This window comes from Heptranchias perlo, chromosome 22, assembly GCF_035084215.1.
Source record: "Heptranchias perlo isolate sHepPer1 chromosome 22, sHepPer1.hap1, whole genome shotgun sequence".
NCBI lineage: Eukaryota > Metazoa > Chordata > Chondrichthyes > Hexanchiformes > Hexanchidae > Heptranchias > Heptranchias perlo.
The window spans coordinates 47,325,639-47,339,806 of record NC_090346.1 but is presented as its reverse complement, the minus strand read 5'-3'; the positions used below and the strand labels follow the sequence as shown (position 1 = coordinate 47,339,806).

Here is a 14,168-nt window from a genome sequence, read left to right as displayed (position 1 = left end):
TTGTACTTCTAATTGCTTCAGAGCATTAAGTATCTATTTTTTTAAAATCAGCCTCAACCAAAACAATATCTTGAGTGTATCGTTTTAAATTTCATTTAGAATTCAAGCAATTATGAGTTTACTTTAATGTCTATGCTATAAACTGCACTTTTTCAAAATTCAAGGATATGTAAAAACAGATGCTAAGTTTTTCCCTCTTAGTGCAGCACTATTTGTGAAAGGAGCAAATAAGGTCCCAATTTCGATTCTTGTTTTATGCTGAGCTACATCAGCTCGGGCAGCAGTTAGGGTGCTATAAATCAGCCCTAACACCACCGGGCCAGGGAGGTGAAGAACGATTGTGACCCCTGGTTATTATCTATCCTGGAAAGTACATATGTGCGAACGTTGGGTGGGAACAGGACTGGCTTGTCTATGAAGTTCTCTGTGGTTGAATAGTTTCCTGACATTCATTGTCTAGGTTTACACAGGAAGAAAGGTCACTTTCTTGCCTAGGTACTAGAGGGCTGCTGTCACCGGAACTGTACTCGAGCAAGAGTCAGCACCTTTAGGAGAGAAGGGGAGAAAAATGAGGAGGGAATAACAGCATAGAAAATAAAATGTTAAAGACTTGATGGAAAATCTTAAAAGCTGAACAGCACCCTTGTGAATCAAACGTTTTTGTATTAACCAGTCAGTAAAAATGAACAAATGCAAGTCAATTATACCTTTTCCAACAAGAATGTTTCATGTGCTGTAGTTGCAAGCATGCTATTTTGTTTCAGAAGCCTTCATACAAGAGTACCTTTTTACTGGTCTTTATTACAGATATTTTAAAAACAAGGACTATAAACTCCCATGCGATAATCTTAACCAATTGCTGTTTGTATAGAGTTACAAGCCAGAAATTCCTGACAAGAATAAATATTTAAATCACACTGCCTTCTCACATACTTTTCTTCCTTGTACATGGATTAGAAGAGTCAGTGAAGTGTCATTTCATTCTGGGCCATAGTTTTGGATCCAGTCCACTCCTCTCTCCCAGCTGTAAGAATTTTACACCATTGATTTCAGCACTTTAAACAAATTTCTAGAGGAGCAAGCCAGCACAAATCTGCCCACAATTGGCTAAAAAAATAGCAGTCTCAGACAGGCCAGTAGAAGTGGATAAATTAACACTGGTGCATTAGGAAATTGATGTCAAAATCCTCATCTCACCTTCGAATCCATATGCTTTTGCACCTTGTCTCAGTGATTTCCTCCAGCCACGTCTACCTCGGCTCCCCCACCCCCCAACCAAAGACTACTCCTCCAGCACCCATCCTGGATTCCCGCCCCTCCCTCTACCATCATGGGTAACCTCTCTTTTAGTCACCATCCTCCTATACTCTGGAACTCCCTCTCTAAACAGCTTACAACAGCCCTTTCTACTTTCAAAGATCACCCAAGAACAGTTTTGCTTTACCATGCTTTCCCACCCCAAAATTTGTTACAGCCCCTCATCCATTTTTGTCTTCTACCTTGTAAAGACCAAAAGAGGTACACTACAGAAATACAAGCAGTTTTTGTTGCTGAATGAAATTCCATTTTCCATCCATTGCTATCTAGGGCTAAATTACACCAATTTTGTAGAAAATAGGTATGTTTAAATAAATAATTTATTCCCCCCAAAATCACTCACAGGGTATCTTCCCATCAATGGAGAAGGTTGATGAGTTCTGGATAAATAAGATGGGGGGCTGACACCTTCACCCAAAAATTCCGGCACCTTTGTGGCATCAAAGCATTTCTCCTGCCAGCTGATTAGTTTGGCATTAAGCATTCCTTTGGCCTAAAGTGAAAGAAAAATATAATGGTTATTATTTGGAAATTATAATTTTAAAGATTTTTAAAAAAAATCTACAAGCACAAGAAAGGGGCTGTATAGCCCATGATCCATGCTATGCACACATCTGTATCTATATATTCTAGTTACTACCTTTTTTTGGAGTGGGGAGACGGAGGGGAAGAGAGCTGGAATTGTGGATAAGAGATTTTCCATGTGGCATTTTGGGTTTCACCCTCCCTGGCCTGGGGACAATCTACCGATGAGCTTTGTAAAACATGAAGCGCAGCTATTTTCAGTTCCATACAGTATCAGTGCTTCAAAGTTTGATCACAATTTTAATGCATTACTATTTTTTAAAAAAATACACTAATTCAGCAGACTTTTACAGTTCAATTATACAGACCTTATCATGGTAATTGCTCAGTTCTTGGGAAAAGATGCAATGCTTGTCTACTAGGAAGCAGAACCGTCTCTTTTCTTCAAGTAAGGCCTCTTTGCAACCCTCAGTAATGAATCTCTGAATATCATTTTCCCTTGTACTGATGGTTGCAAGAAACTGGAAAAGAAAATACACAAATGTAAATTTTCTTTATTTTAAAAAGCAATAGTAATTTTCACCAGATCATAACCAATGTGCTTCTGGTTTCTTCTGAAGTCAATTTTCCATCACGTTTCTGGATTTTGTTGTTGTTGACCATTTTACCACAGAAAGAATTTGGAAAAAGAGCTGCTTTTAATGCAAGGGGGTGTTAAAAACAATGTGTATTCTCATGATTTAAAGAACAGGCAGCTATGCAAATACTGGTTTCTGATATAGCGACTGCCTTTCAGAAACCAAAGATTTCTTGTAAGTAAATTAATGAGCAATTTTAAACAATCAGGAACTGGTCAATGAAAATTGAAGTGTGTGTGAGGGGCATGAGGGAAAGTCTATCAGGGACAATCTACGGATAATTTAGTGCTGGAGTGTTTCTCTCTCTCTCCAGTTTAGGAACTCAGATTAAAATAAAGGCAATTTGATTTACAGTTCTTAAATTTAGGACAGTTCTCCAGTCACCTCACTTATATTTTAATTTTTTTTTGTTAGTGAATACAATGAAGATTTTGAACATAAAGCATAAGGAAATGTTTGTTATAAAAAGAAACTTTGATTTTTTTTTCTAGTCAGTGGTATATTGTTCCCCTGTATTTTCCAAACAATTTGTACATGATTTGTCTGTTTTTACTCCTTACTCTGAAATCTATTAATAGAAAGCAATTTGAAGGCAAGGTGCTCACTGCCTAACTATTTCCTGGTTTCACTTGAAGGACAAACGGATGACAGTGACGTAAACCTGCATCTTCTTTATAATATGGGTTTGTTTCCATTACTTGGAGCTGGCGAGTTATGAAACTTACATTTGGGGGAAAAGGAGTAGCTATGAGATGAACTGTAATAAACCATTAAAAATGTTACTCAAACCAGTCAAAATGCTAAAGAGAAAGAAGTGGAATAATGCCTAAAAATCACAAACTTTATTAAAAGCATAATGCATATGAAGTGCGATAGTGTATGCAAATAAACCAGGCATTCAATGTCACTCCTCACAATGAGTCAAAGAGCACCAATCTCTTGCTCACTACTAAATAAACTAGTAGAACCTGGCAGAGTTAGATCAATAATAATCGATAACTAAGACACTTTATCTGTATTTGAAGTAGATGGACTTCCACTTTATTAGAATAAAGGCACTTCTCTATTGCAAAATAGCAGTGCTGGTATCCATGTTACACTCAAGAAAGTGGTGTTTATGCAAATTAGAATGTGTTAAAATTGCATTTAGTTTGATAGACACTTTTTTTAAAAAAGGAAAATGGTCTGAAATTTTCAAGGAATTGAAAATTTGACAGTTTTCACCTGTTGCAGGTGTAATGAACAACCTCAATAAGGATAGAGTTGCATTATTAATGACTTGTTTAACTATGGGCTATATGAATTTGGTAACGATGAACAACCATAATTGTGTCATAACACTAAATAGCTATAAATAGTGTCCCTTTGTCATTTTTAAAATTCATTCTTGGGATGTAGGCTGGCATGTATTGCCCATCCCTAGTTGCCCGAGAAAGTGTTCAATGACAAACTGATTCACGAACCAGCAAAATAATTTTTTCACTGTTTATCCTCTCAGAATGTAGAAAATATCTATTCTATCTCCTTAATCTTCTCTGTTCTGATGATAAAAACCCCTATTTTTCAGAACAATTACCTCTCATTCTTGTATCATTCCAGTGAATCTTCACTGTACCCTTTCCACAGCTCTAACATCCTTCCTATAATGGGGTTCCCACAACCTCACGCAATACTCCAACTGTGGTCTAACCTATATCTTTTATATTTAATACCCTTAGGTATAAAATTTGGGAGCCCAGTTGTCTTTTTATGGCTGTTAAAGGTATCTATTTTTTAAAAAGTTCTATTTATTTTCCCCCATAACTTAACTGGTTAAGACAGATCAGCAAAGTCCTAGGTTTGATCCCCAGTATATACGGAGTTGGCAGATCGCAGCAGAGTTACCTCAATCAGCCTCACTCAGTGCCCTGAGTTAGGAAAGGGAAGGATAATTAGCTACGTTTCCCATTCCTGATCGTTATCCAGAAACCCTTGTTTGAAGTGAGCTCGTGTGGATGTTGCGAGAGGACAGAACCTGCTGCTACTTGCTACCACTGCGCACAAAAGAACGGTCACTTGGGTGCAACATTGCAAGGGAGTCTAATTCCTGTGGATCTGTACCAAGTGGTTTGCGGGTGGGGCATTGGTGGAAAAGGGAGTAAAAAGGAAGACTTCATTGCAAAACCCTTTATTTATTCATTTCAGCAGTCAGTGTGAAAGAAAAGCACTGGGGAAGGGGATAAAACAGGCCAAGGAGTTCACCTTACCATGCTCAGTTATTGTTGTTGTGGTCGGCCTATTTTCTGACTGATTGCAAACTATCCTTTTTCTGTCTCTGCCAAGTTTCTGCTATGCTTAACCAAGAAACAGAAAAACGGCACTAACTTTCACAATGATCAACTGTACTCAGTAACTTGGCTGCTTTATTTTACTTGAGACTAATTATTATGCAGGGAGGGGATATTAATTTCCTGTCTTTTAGCTGGATTCTGATCTCTGCTGATAAAGTAGAGTTGGTTTATCATATTCTGCTTTATCACCTACAGCAATCACAGTTTAAGAAAAGTCACTTTAGCAATGTAGAGGAAGCTTTACTCGGCAACTAACTATACTGTGCTTGATGCCAGCACTCAGCAATGGGTGTCTGAAACGGAAAGTATTCGATTACCACCGCTAGCATCCTTTATATTAAAAGAACAAAAAAATTCACACACAAACAATAAATGACTTCAGCAGCAATTGGTATGTGAAACAGTATCTACATGTTTCAAAAAAAAGAAAAGGTAATGAATTGAGGAAATCTCTTCAATAGGCTCAACAGTGTGGGTGAAATTTACAGTTTCAATTACTGTCACTTAGTACAGTACTGAAAGATACATCATTCTGATAGTCTATTACTTTAGTCTGAGCTTTTTCATCAAGTCAAGGAATAAAATCCAATTAATCTTGGAAGAAAAATAAGTCCCACATGAAAAATGTTAATAGACTAGCGAGTATAGAAATAGGAGGATAGAGAAGATGAATGTGTGGCTGGAGAAATGGTGCAGGATGGAGGGCTTTAGATTCCTAGGGCATTGGGACCGGTTCTGGGGGAGGTTGGACCTGTACAAGCCGGACGGGTTGCACCTCAATAGGGCTGGAACCAGTATCCTCGCGGGGAGGTTTGCTCGTGCTGTAGGGGAGGGTTTAAACTAGCTTGGGCAGGGGGATGGTAAACTAAGCGTAGATTCAGAAGGGAAAAAAGCAGAGCTGGAAACGGAAGGCAGAAAATCAGGCGGTGAGTTTGGAAGACAGAGGAAACAAAGTTTAGAAACTAGACAACAATCGATCAGCCATGATCATTTTGAATGGCATACTCTTGCTCCTATTTTCTATGTAATAAAGGAGTTTGGCAGTACTTAATGGTATATACCTCAATGAAAGGAATATAGTGAATAAGGCAGATGAGCTAAGGGCACAGACACGTGGAAGTACGATATCTTAGCTTTACAGAAGCATGGCTTAAACAAGGGCAGGAATGGCAGCTCAACGTTCCTGTTTACAGACGAAATAGAGAAGGGGATTAAAAAAAGGAGGGTGTGGCAATATGCGTTAAAGAAACAATTACAGCTGTGAAGAGGGATAATATGTTAGAAGGATCATCAAACGAGGCCATACGGGTTGAGCTAAGCACGGAAGAGCGGCAGTCACACTGCTGGGAGTGTACTATAGACCCCCAAACAGTCAGAGGGAGATAGGAGAGCAAATATGTAGGCAAATTTCTGAGAAGCTCAAAAATAATAGGGCAGAATTGTAGGGGATTTCAACTACCCTGATCAAAGCTCTGCAGTCCTGCCACATCCAGTCATGAATGATGGTGGACAGTTAAACAACTAACGGGAGGAGCAGGCTCTGTAAACATCCCCATCCTCAATGATGGCAAAGTCCAGCACGTGAATGCAAAAGACAAGGCTGAACTGTTTGTAACCATCTTCCGCCTGAAGTGCCGAGTGGATGATCCATCTCGGCCTCCTCCCGATATCCCCACCTTCACAGAAGCCAGTCTTCAGCCAATTCGATTCACTCCACGCGATATCAAGAAAAGGCTGAGTGCACTGGATACAGCAAAGGCTATGGGCCCTGACAACATCCCGGCTGTAGTGCTGAAGACTTGTGCTCCAGAACTAGCCGCGCCTCTAGCCAAACTGTTCCGGTACAGCTACAACACTGGCATCTACCAGACAATGTGGAAAATTGCCCAGGTATGTCCTGTCCACAAAAAGCAGGACAAATCCAATCCGGCCAATTACCGCCCCATCAGTCTACTCTCAATCATCGGCAGTGATGGAAGGTGTCGTCGACAGTGCCATCAAGCGGCACTTACCCTCCAAAAACCTGCTCACCGATGCTCAGTTTGGGTTCTGCCAGGACCACTCGGCTCCAGACCTCATTACAGCCTTGGTCCAAACATGGACAAAAGAGCTGAATTCCAGAGGAGAGGCGAGAGTGACTGCCCTTGACATCAAGGCAGCATTTGACCGAGTGTGGCACCAAGGAGCCTTAGTAAAATTGAAGTCAATGGGAATCGGGGGAAAACTCTCCAGTGGCTGGAGTCATACCTAGCACAAAGGAAGATGGTAGTGGTTGTTGGAGGCCAATCATCTCAGCCCCAGGACATTGCTGCAGGAGTTCCTCAGGGCAGTGTCCGAGGCCCAACCATCTTCAGCTGCTTCATCAATGACCTTCCCTCCATCATAAGGTCAGAAATGGGGATGTTCGCTGATGATTGCACAGTGTTCAGTTCCATTCGCAACCCCTCAAATAATGAAGCAGTCCGAGCCCGCATGCAGCAAGACCTGGACAACATCCAGGCTTGGGATCATAAGTGGCAAGTAACATTCACACCAGATAAGTGCCAGGCAATGACCATCTCCAACAAGAGAGCGTCTAACCACCTCCCCTTGACATTCAATGGCTTTACCATCGCCGAATCCCCCACTATCAACATCCTGGGGGTCACCATTGACCAGAAACTTAACTGGACCAGCCATATAAATACTGTGGCTACGAGAGCAGGTCAGAGGCTGGGTATTCTGCGGCAAGTGACTCACCTCCTGACTCCCCAAAGCCTTTCCACCATCTACAAGGCACAAGTCAGGAGTGTGATGGAATACTCTCCACTTGCTTGGATGAGTGCAGCTCCAACAACACTCAAGAAGTTCGACACCATCCAAGATAAAGCAGCCCGCTTGATTGGCACCCCATCCACCACCCTAAACATTCACTCCCTTCACCACCAGCGCACAGTGGCTGCAGTGTGTACCATCCACAGGATGCACTGCAGCAACTCGCCAAGGCTTCTTCGACAGCACCTCCCAAACCCGCGACCTCTACCACCTAGAAGAACAAGAGCAGCAGGCACATGGGAACAACACCACCTGCACAGTCCCCTCCAAGTCACACACCATCCCGACTTGGAAATATATCGCCGTTCCTTCATAGTCGCTGGGTCAAAATCCTGGAACTCCCTTCCTAACAGCACTGTGGGAGAACCGTCACCACACGGACTGCAGCGGTTCAAGAAGGCGGCTCACCACCACCTTCTCAAGCTCAATTAGGGATGGGCAATAAATGCGGGCCTCGCCAGCGACGCCCACATCCCATGAATGAATTTTTTAAAAATTGGTAGAAGGATTAGAGGGGAGCTGAGGAGAAATTTTTTCACCCATAGGGTGGTGGGGGTCTGGAACTCATTGCCTGAAAAGGCAGAAGAGGCAGAAACCCTCAACTCATTTAAAAAGTACATGGATGTGCACTTGAAGTTCTGTAACCTACAGGGCTACGGACCAAGTGCTGGAAAGTGGGATTAAGCTGGATTGCTCCTTTTCAGCCAGCACGGACATGATGGGTCAAATGGCCTCCTTTTGTGCTGTAACTTTCTATGATTCTACTGTATCCAACAGCTCTCAGTGGACACATGCCCTTAACTCACTTCTTGTGTAAGTAGTACTTCCAGGTTCACATACAGTAAGCACAACTCAGATAAATCACTTCACCAAAGTAATGTATTCAATTATTAAATACAAATTATTTGACACTAACAGTCATTGCTTTTAATGTTAAAATCTGGTTAGAAACTATTTATCTTGCCACCAGTGTCAAATGTGTTTAACAGGATTGCACAGAATACAATTTTAGAAAAAAAAATAAGCAAATTGTAAAGTTGCAATTGATGGAAATCAACAGATAACTGTCAACAACAACTTGTCCCAAAGAAGTACGCCTCTCACCAGCCAACCATAGTTACATTGTAGAAGGGTTAACAGTCTGGAATCTGCACATTCCCAGATGAAGGAGGAAGATAGTAGCAATGGGATATGAATTAAATATACACAGAATAATAATCTTAATACCTACCTCCATTTCTTTATTTTCATATTTGTATGCATTTTTTGTTCCTTGACTTTTTCTTCTAAGTTTTTTGAGTTCTGCTTGAGACTTCTCAAGAGAATCCAATTTAGTTCTATGTTCTGTTTGGTATTTCTTAAGAGTTGCCTGAAAGCAAAATTATATTAAAATGTTAATCTGAAGACTGATGTGCTCCCAAAAAAAAACTTCCATTAAGCTATCTTGCAGGGAAATAGCAGAGAATTCTACTTGGCTAAAGGTCTTCCAGGGGTTCAAATCTAGGAATGCTTGACTTTGGCCCAACTCACCAACATTACTGAAATTCAGATAAGCATTAGTTTTATCCCTTATTTGCAGTTATTCCCAATATGCATTATTTTCTTTGTTACTCTGCCTTTTCAATATTAAATTAACACATCTGAAAATTAAATTGAATAGCATCCCTGTGATCATGGAGCAGTCCTTAAGTTTTTGGTTAAAGAAGGATTTGCTGAGGCAAGAACATGGGCAGGAGGTTAAATACCTAACATTTTTTTTTTAAACAAGAGCAGTTTAGAATTTTGTTGTCTCACTTCTTCCTGCGAGTTCAGATACCTTAAACTAAAACTAGTCCCCAAACCCTAAAATTGTAGACAAACACAAGTTTATATTTGTCCTACAATCTTAATTGATTGAGTCAACAATTTCTGCTGGGTTTATTTCTATGGGAGTAAAAAGTTCTTTGTTAACCTATATTACGACAGCCTTGTCCTCTGTGTTTTGGTATATTTGAGATTTTATTACTCCAGAGATCCTGCAGTTATTGGCTTGTTGAAGTGGTTAATTACATACTCAGTGAAATCACTGTTGCTGGCTCTCACTTTAGTTTTATCTGTAAAATAGTTGCTTCCTTGTTTTGCATCGTATCAACATACTATCAATATTTCAAACTTAAAAATAGTTAGGTAGGATTTGAGAAGAAAGGATACACCCTTTTAATGGCACAAGATCTAAAACGTATCTAGTGCATATTCAGTACTTGAGAAAATTGAAGGATTTAAAAAAAAATATTGAGGTTATATCTGTATTTTATAGCAAATGTGTCAATTAATCACCACTTTGCACGAGTTACAGTTGTAGAATAAATACATTTAATACCTACATTCATGTATTTCATATCTTGATCAGTTTTTTTTTCCAATTCACTTATGATGTCTTGGTGAAATTTTCTAAACTTGAAGATGAAAAAAAAGGGCTTTTAATGAGAAAACACACCAACAATGAAAAGAAAAGCAAACTCTAACCAAATAATGCTAAAATAACTTTTATCTTAACATAATATTTCCTCATTTCAATTCACCATTTATTTTATAGCTAATGGTTAGGCAGCCGGCATGGATGATATTCATACAAAATTCGTATAAACTGTTCTAGGCAAAAGTTAAAGGAATGGCAATGTAAATTTCTCGGTAGTCAGAGACTCAAACAGGTCATGAGTTTCCATGGGTGCCATATATGGCTGGTCAAAAAAAAAGTTTTATTTTCCCCTCTACTCTTTAGATCTCCTTGTGCCCCTGAATTCTCCATTTAAAGGGCAGGCGGGCATCCTGCTTCCAGGGGTCTCTTGAAATCACATTGTAATCGGACACCAAAAGATCTACTGGTGACTTAAAAACAGAAAATGCTGGAAATACTCAGCAGATCAGGTAGTAACTGTGCAGTGAGAAACAGAGTTACGTTTCAGGTAGATGACCTTTTGTTAGAACTGTAAGAAGTTAGAGATTTAACAGTTTATAAGCAAGTTCTCCCAGTTTCTCCATCACATCTGTTCGGACGATGCCACCTTCCACACCAGTGCTTCAGATACCGCACTTGCTTATAAACTGTTAAATCTCTAACTTCTTCCAGTTCTGACGATAGGTCATCGACCTGAAACATTAACTTTGTTTCTCTCTCCACAAATGCTGCCTGATCTAAGTATTTCCAGCATTTTCTGTTTTTATTTCAGCATCAACAATATTTTACTTTTGTATTAGTGACTTAAGTTGACTCAAGCTCATTTTTTCAAACCTCTGGGAAAATACCTTGCAAATACTAAACAACCTCCTTCAATTAAGCTGCTGAGATCAGGAACCCAGCATGTGGGAATTATCATCCAACAGAACCAGACTATTCTAGTTTAACTTATAAAAGTACAATCATCTTGAAGGATAAACTTAAATTACAAGACAAATTTAAAGTCATTTAAAACAACTTCAAAGAATGCAAAACTGAGATGTTTATTGTATACATACATTATCCTCCAAATCTATGTTGAGTTTCTTGTGTACTTCTGAAATCTCCATTAGGACTTGTCCTGTGGAAACAATTGGAAAATAGGTTTAAGAAGCTGTTTGATTTTTTCTTAAATTACAAAGTTTTCCCCATTGTGAATTATCCTACATTCCAAGTCTACCTAAATTCATGCCTTTGTTGCTGAATGTAGAGATAGCTATTTCCTGGCCTTTATCAATTGGACCAATCAACAGCAACTAGAGTACTGCTTATGCAAGACAATCCCCATTTGATTCTCTCTGTCTATCTTTCTCCATTGGGAAGATGCTACAGTTTCTACTTGGCCTGGCTCAGATTGGGAACTGAACAGAGCAGTCAATATTCAACCTGCATCTTCGCACTTTGTAGGCATGTTCCGACATTCAGTATTACTGCATTGCCCAGTCTACCCAAATATTTGAGCATATAATGATCTGACAGCATAGTCACACTTTGGAAAAAGTAGTCCTATTCAAGAAGTTTCATTTTAGATAAGGCTTTGTGTGTTGTCATTGAATCTTGAGGCAAACATAGAGCAAAGGGTGGAAATGTGTTTGCAAGTAGCTACCGTTCTGTGTTTGGGGGTTCATGTTACAGCTTTAGTAGCATGGCCAGGTCCAGAAGCAATTTGGGAGTAGTAGTATTGGTTAAGTTGGTTGAGGCAAAGTTTGCCTCCCAGTTGTTGGAAGGGGATAATCTGGCCTCAGTTGATAAATTGGCTTCGCCCAGTATTGCCTTTCCCACCCAAGACTTGGAATCTGGCTGTGGTGAAAATGCCTGGGAGTTCTTCATTTTGCCATATTGGGGAGATGGGCCGATAGGCCCTGCAGGATTTCAGAAAGACACACCTCTTTCCAGGCTGATAGTATTGTTGCTACTATTGAGATTTTCATGGCACTTTTCAGTCTTCTCTAAGGGACTATAAAGGGGAAGCTCTACAGGCCAGCTGTTTTGGAACAGTCCCTTGGCTACACATAAATCATTACATTTGTCACTGGTAGTCAGAAGAAGATGCATTTTCCCCAACCTTCCATAGCAAAGTGTGACTCCCCACAGCAACCATGTGAATGAAATACCTGTGGGACATCTGTCAGTCAGAATGGGTAATGTACAGAGCATGCTTGGAGCTTACACTCCCAGACTACCTTCTCCAAGGTGGCAAGAACAACCAAGAATAACAAGGATTTTCTTCTGTTTGATTGGGCCCCTAAAGCTCCACATAGGGGAACAAACCAACCCTGTAAGACTGCTACTTACGCAGGTAGAACTTTGAATATCTCCCAGGCCTCGCCAAACCCAAGGGATGCCACCAAGTTAGCCTGACCCTCAAAAGCTCGTAGTTCCCAGGATGTACTGAACCATATTGACAATTTCAACATGGCAATATATTCTCCAGCAAATAACTAACAAAACTGTACAGAGACTTCATGAATGTATGAATTATTTTGTCTAAAGAAAAAAATTATTTCCACCAGACTATAATCTTCTGCAATATATTATGTCACACACATTCAAGATGTTACAGGTTCACAAGACACTCCCTAATGTAATCTTCCCTACTTGCCAAGCAACAAGCCAAGACTGTTTAGTAAACATCAATATTTGTCCAGTGAGCAAAAACTAGTGAGTTTCAATGGCAAGAGTTGGCAGAAGGTGGGTGGAATGTAACAACAGTGGAACATAATGATTTGAGTAATCATAGATGTGTACAATGATTAACACAACATTACAGTGAAAGGAAAATCCAAGAGGAGTGCTGTTTGTTCAAAGAATTCCCTTACTGTCTACTGGGGGGGGGGGGGGAAATCAAATACAAAACATTCAATGACTTTTAGAAATAAGTACATTTTCTCACCACTAGAGATCTGCCAAGAGAGATTCTCTTGCCTCCAGTCATATACTGCTGGCATTTCCCAGTGTTAACTGCTTCTGCGTCACAGCTATTACTGCAATCAATGAGGCAGCTTTAAGGTATGTGGAATGCCTCCCCTTGGTGATGAGGAAGCTAGGCGTGGCAGGTCTCCATTCAGATAAGAATACTGACTTTTTGTTTAAAAAAAAGTTGTGAATATTGTTTTACATCTTTCTTTTCCTGTTCGAGGCAATGAAGCATTTTTCTTATTACAATCTTTTTTTTAAATTTTGTGCTAACTCTTAATGACATATTGGCTGTAGTATTTTTTAACCTATTTAAATATGTTGGTGTCCAATGCTACCAATTCCATCAATTTTTATTATAAATCGTTTTGGGAAAGGTGTCTACATTTCAATTTAAAGTAATTGGAAGCAATAACCAATATGGGAATCTCCCAATTATGCTTTAGTAGCTCCACCAATTCCTACAGAAATTCTCCAATTAGTGATGGTGCTGCTACTAAACACTGAAGGAATATTAAAGGATAATGCTATCTTCATTTTTTGTGATCCGTATTATGTTCTTTTTAAAAAAAAAGTAAAGTAATTACCCTGTTTGGCCAGTTCTCAGTTCATAGAAACAATATTCCTCAACATCTGGTATTAGTCTAGTGAAAAAAAATAACTGCATGTAGTACAAGTCAAAGAAAAATAAAAGCTTTATGTTACACCAGAAGGGAGTTTTCAGTGGAGCCACCAACATTGGCAGTGGTGATATTTGTGGCAGTGCCTGAAGCTTGACCCCAAGAGGTTGTTTTAGCAACTGCTACTACCACCAACAATTCAGTGTTTCGATGGACACAGACATTTTGATAAAGGAAACAAAAAAAACAGTAAGAGGAACAAGCTAGTTAGGAGGCTTAAATGTTAAACAAAGTAGTAGAGATCATTGCTTAATGCAAATTTCCTAATCAGAGAATAGAATGCTTCTTTTCATAATGAAAACCTCTTCCATTAAAAAGAAAATCTATAGATAAGCAGAAGTCAGTATCAAATATCTCCCTTGTTTTAAAGTCATTGCGTTTTAACATTATGCAGGGTGGTCCAAAAATTCTAAACAGTTGCAAAATTCAAAATCCTGTGTATAGTTTCAAATGCTTCCCATTGTATGGCTGC

The 14,168-nt window shown here is 39.5% G+C and overlaps 1 protein-coding gene across 1 annotated transcript in view; it reads right to left on the bottom strand.

Annotated features, from left to right (window-relative positions):
- Positions 1-14,168, bottom strand: part of LOC137340749 (BAR/IMD domain-containing adapter protein 2-like 1) — an 81,890-nt gene that overhangs the window by 33,451 nt on the left and 34,271 nt on the right. Inside the window, exons 4-8 of the mRNA XM_068003490.1 lie at positions 11,120-11,181; positions 9,988-10,059; positions 8,856-8,993; positions 2,211-2,363; positions 1,661-1,810 (exon numbers count right to left, since the gene is read on the bottom strand). Of these exons, the coding sequence (XP_067859591.1) occupies positions 1,661-1,810; positions 2,211-2,363; positions 8,856-8,993; positions 9,988-10,059; positions 11,120-11,181 (575 nt within the window). The remainder of the gene's footprint in view (positions 1-1,660; positions 1,811-2,210; positions 2,364-8,855; positions 8,994-9,987; positions 10,060-11,119; positions 11,182-14,168) is intronic.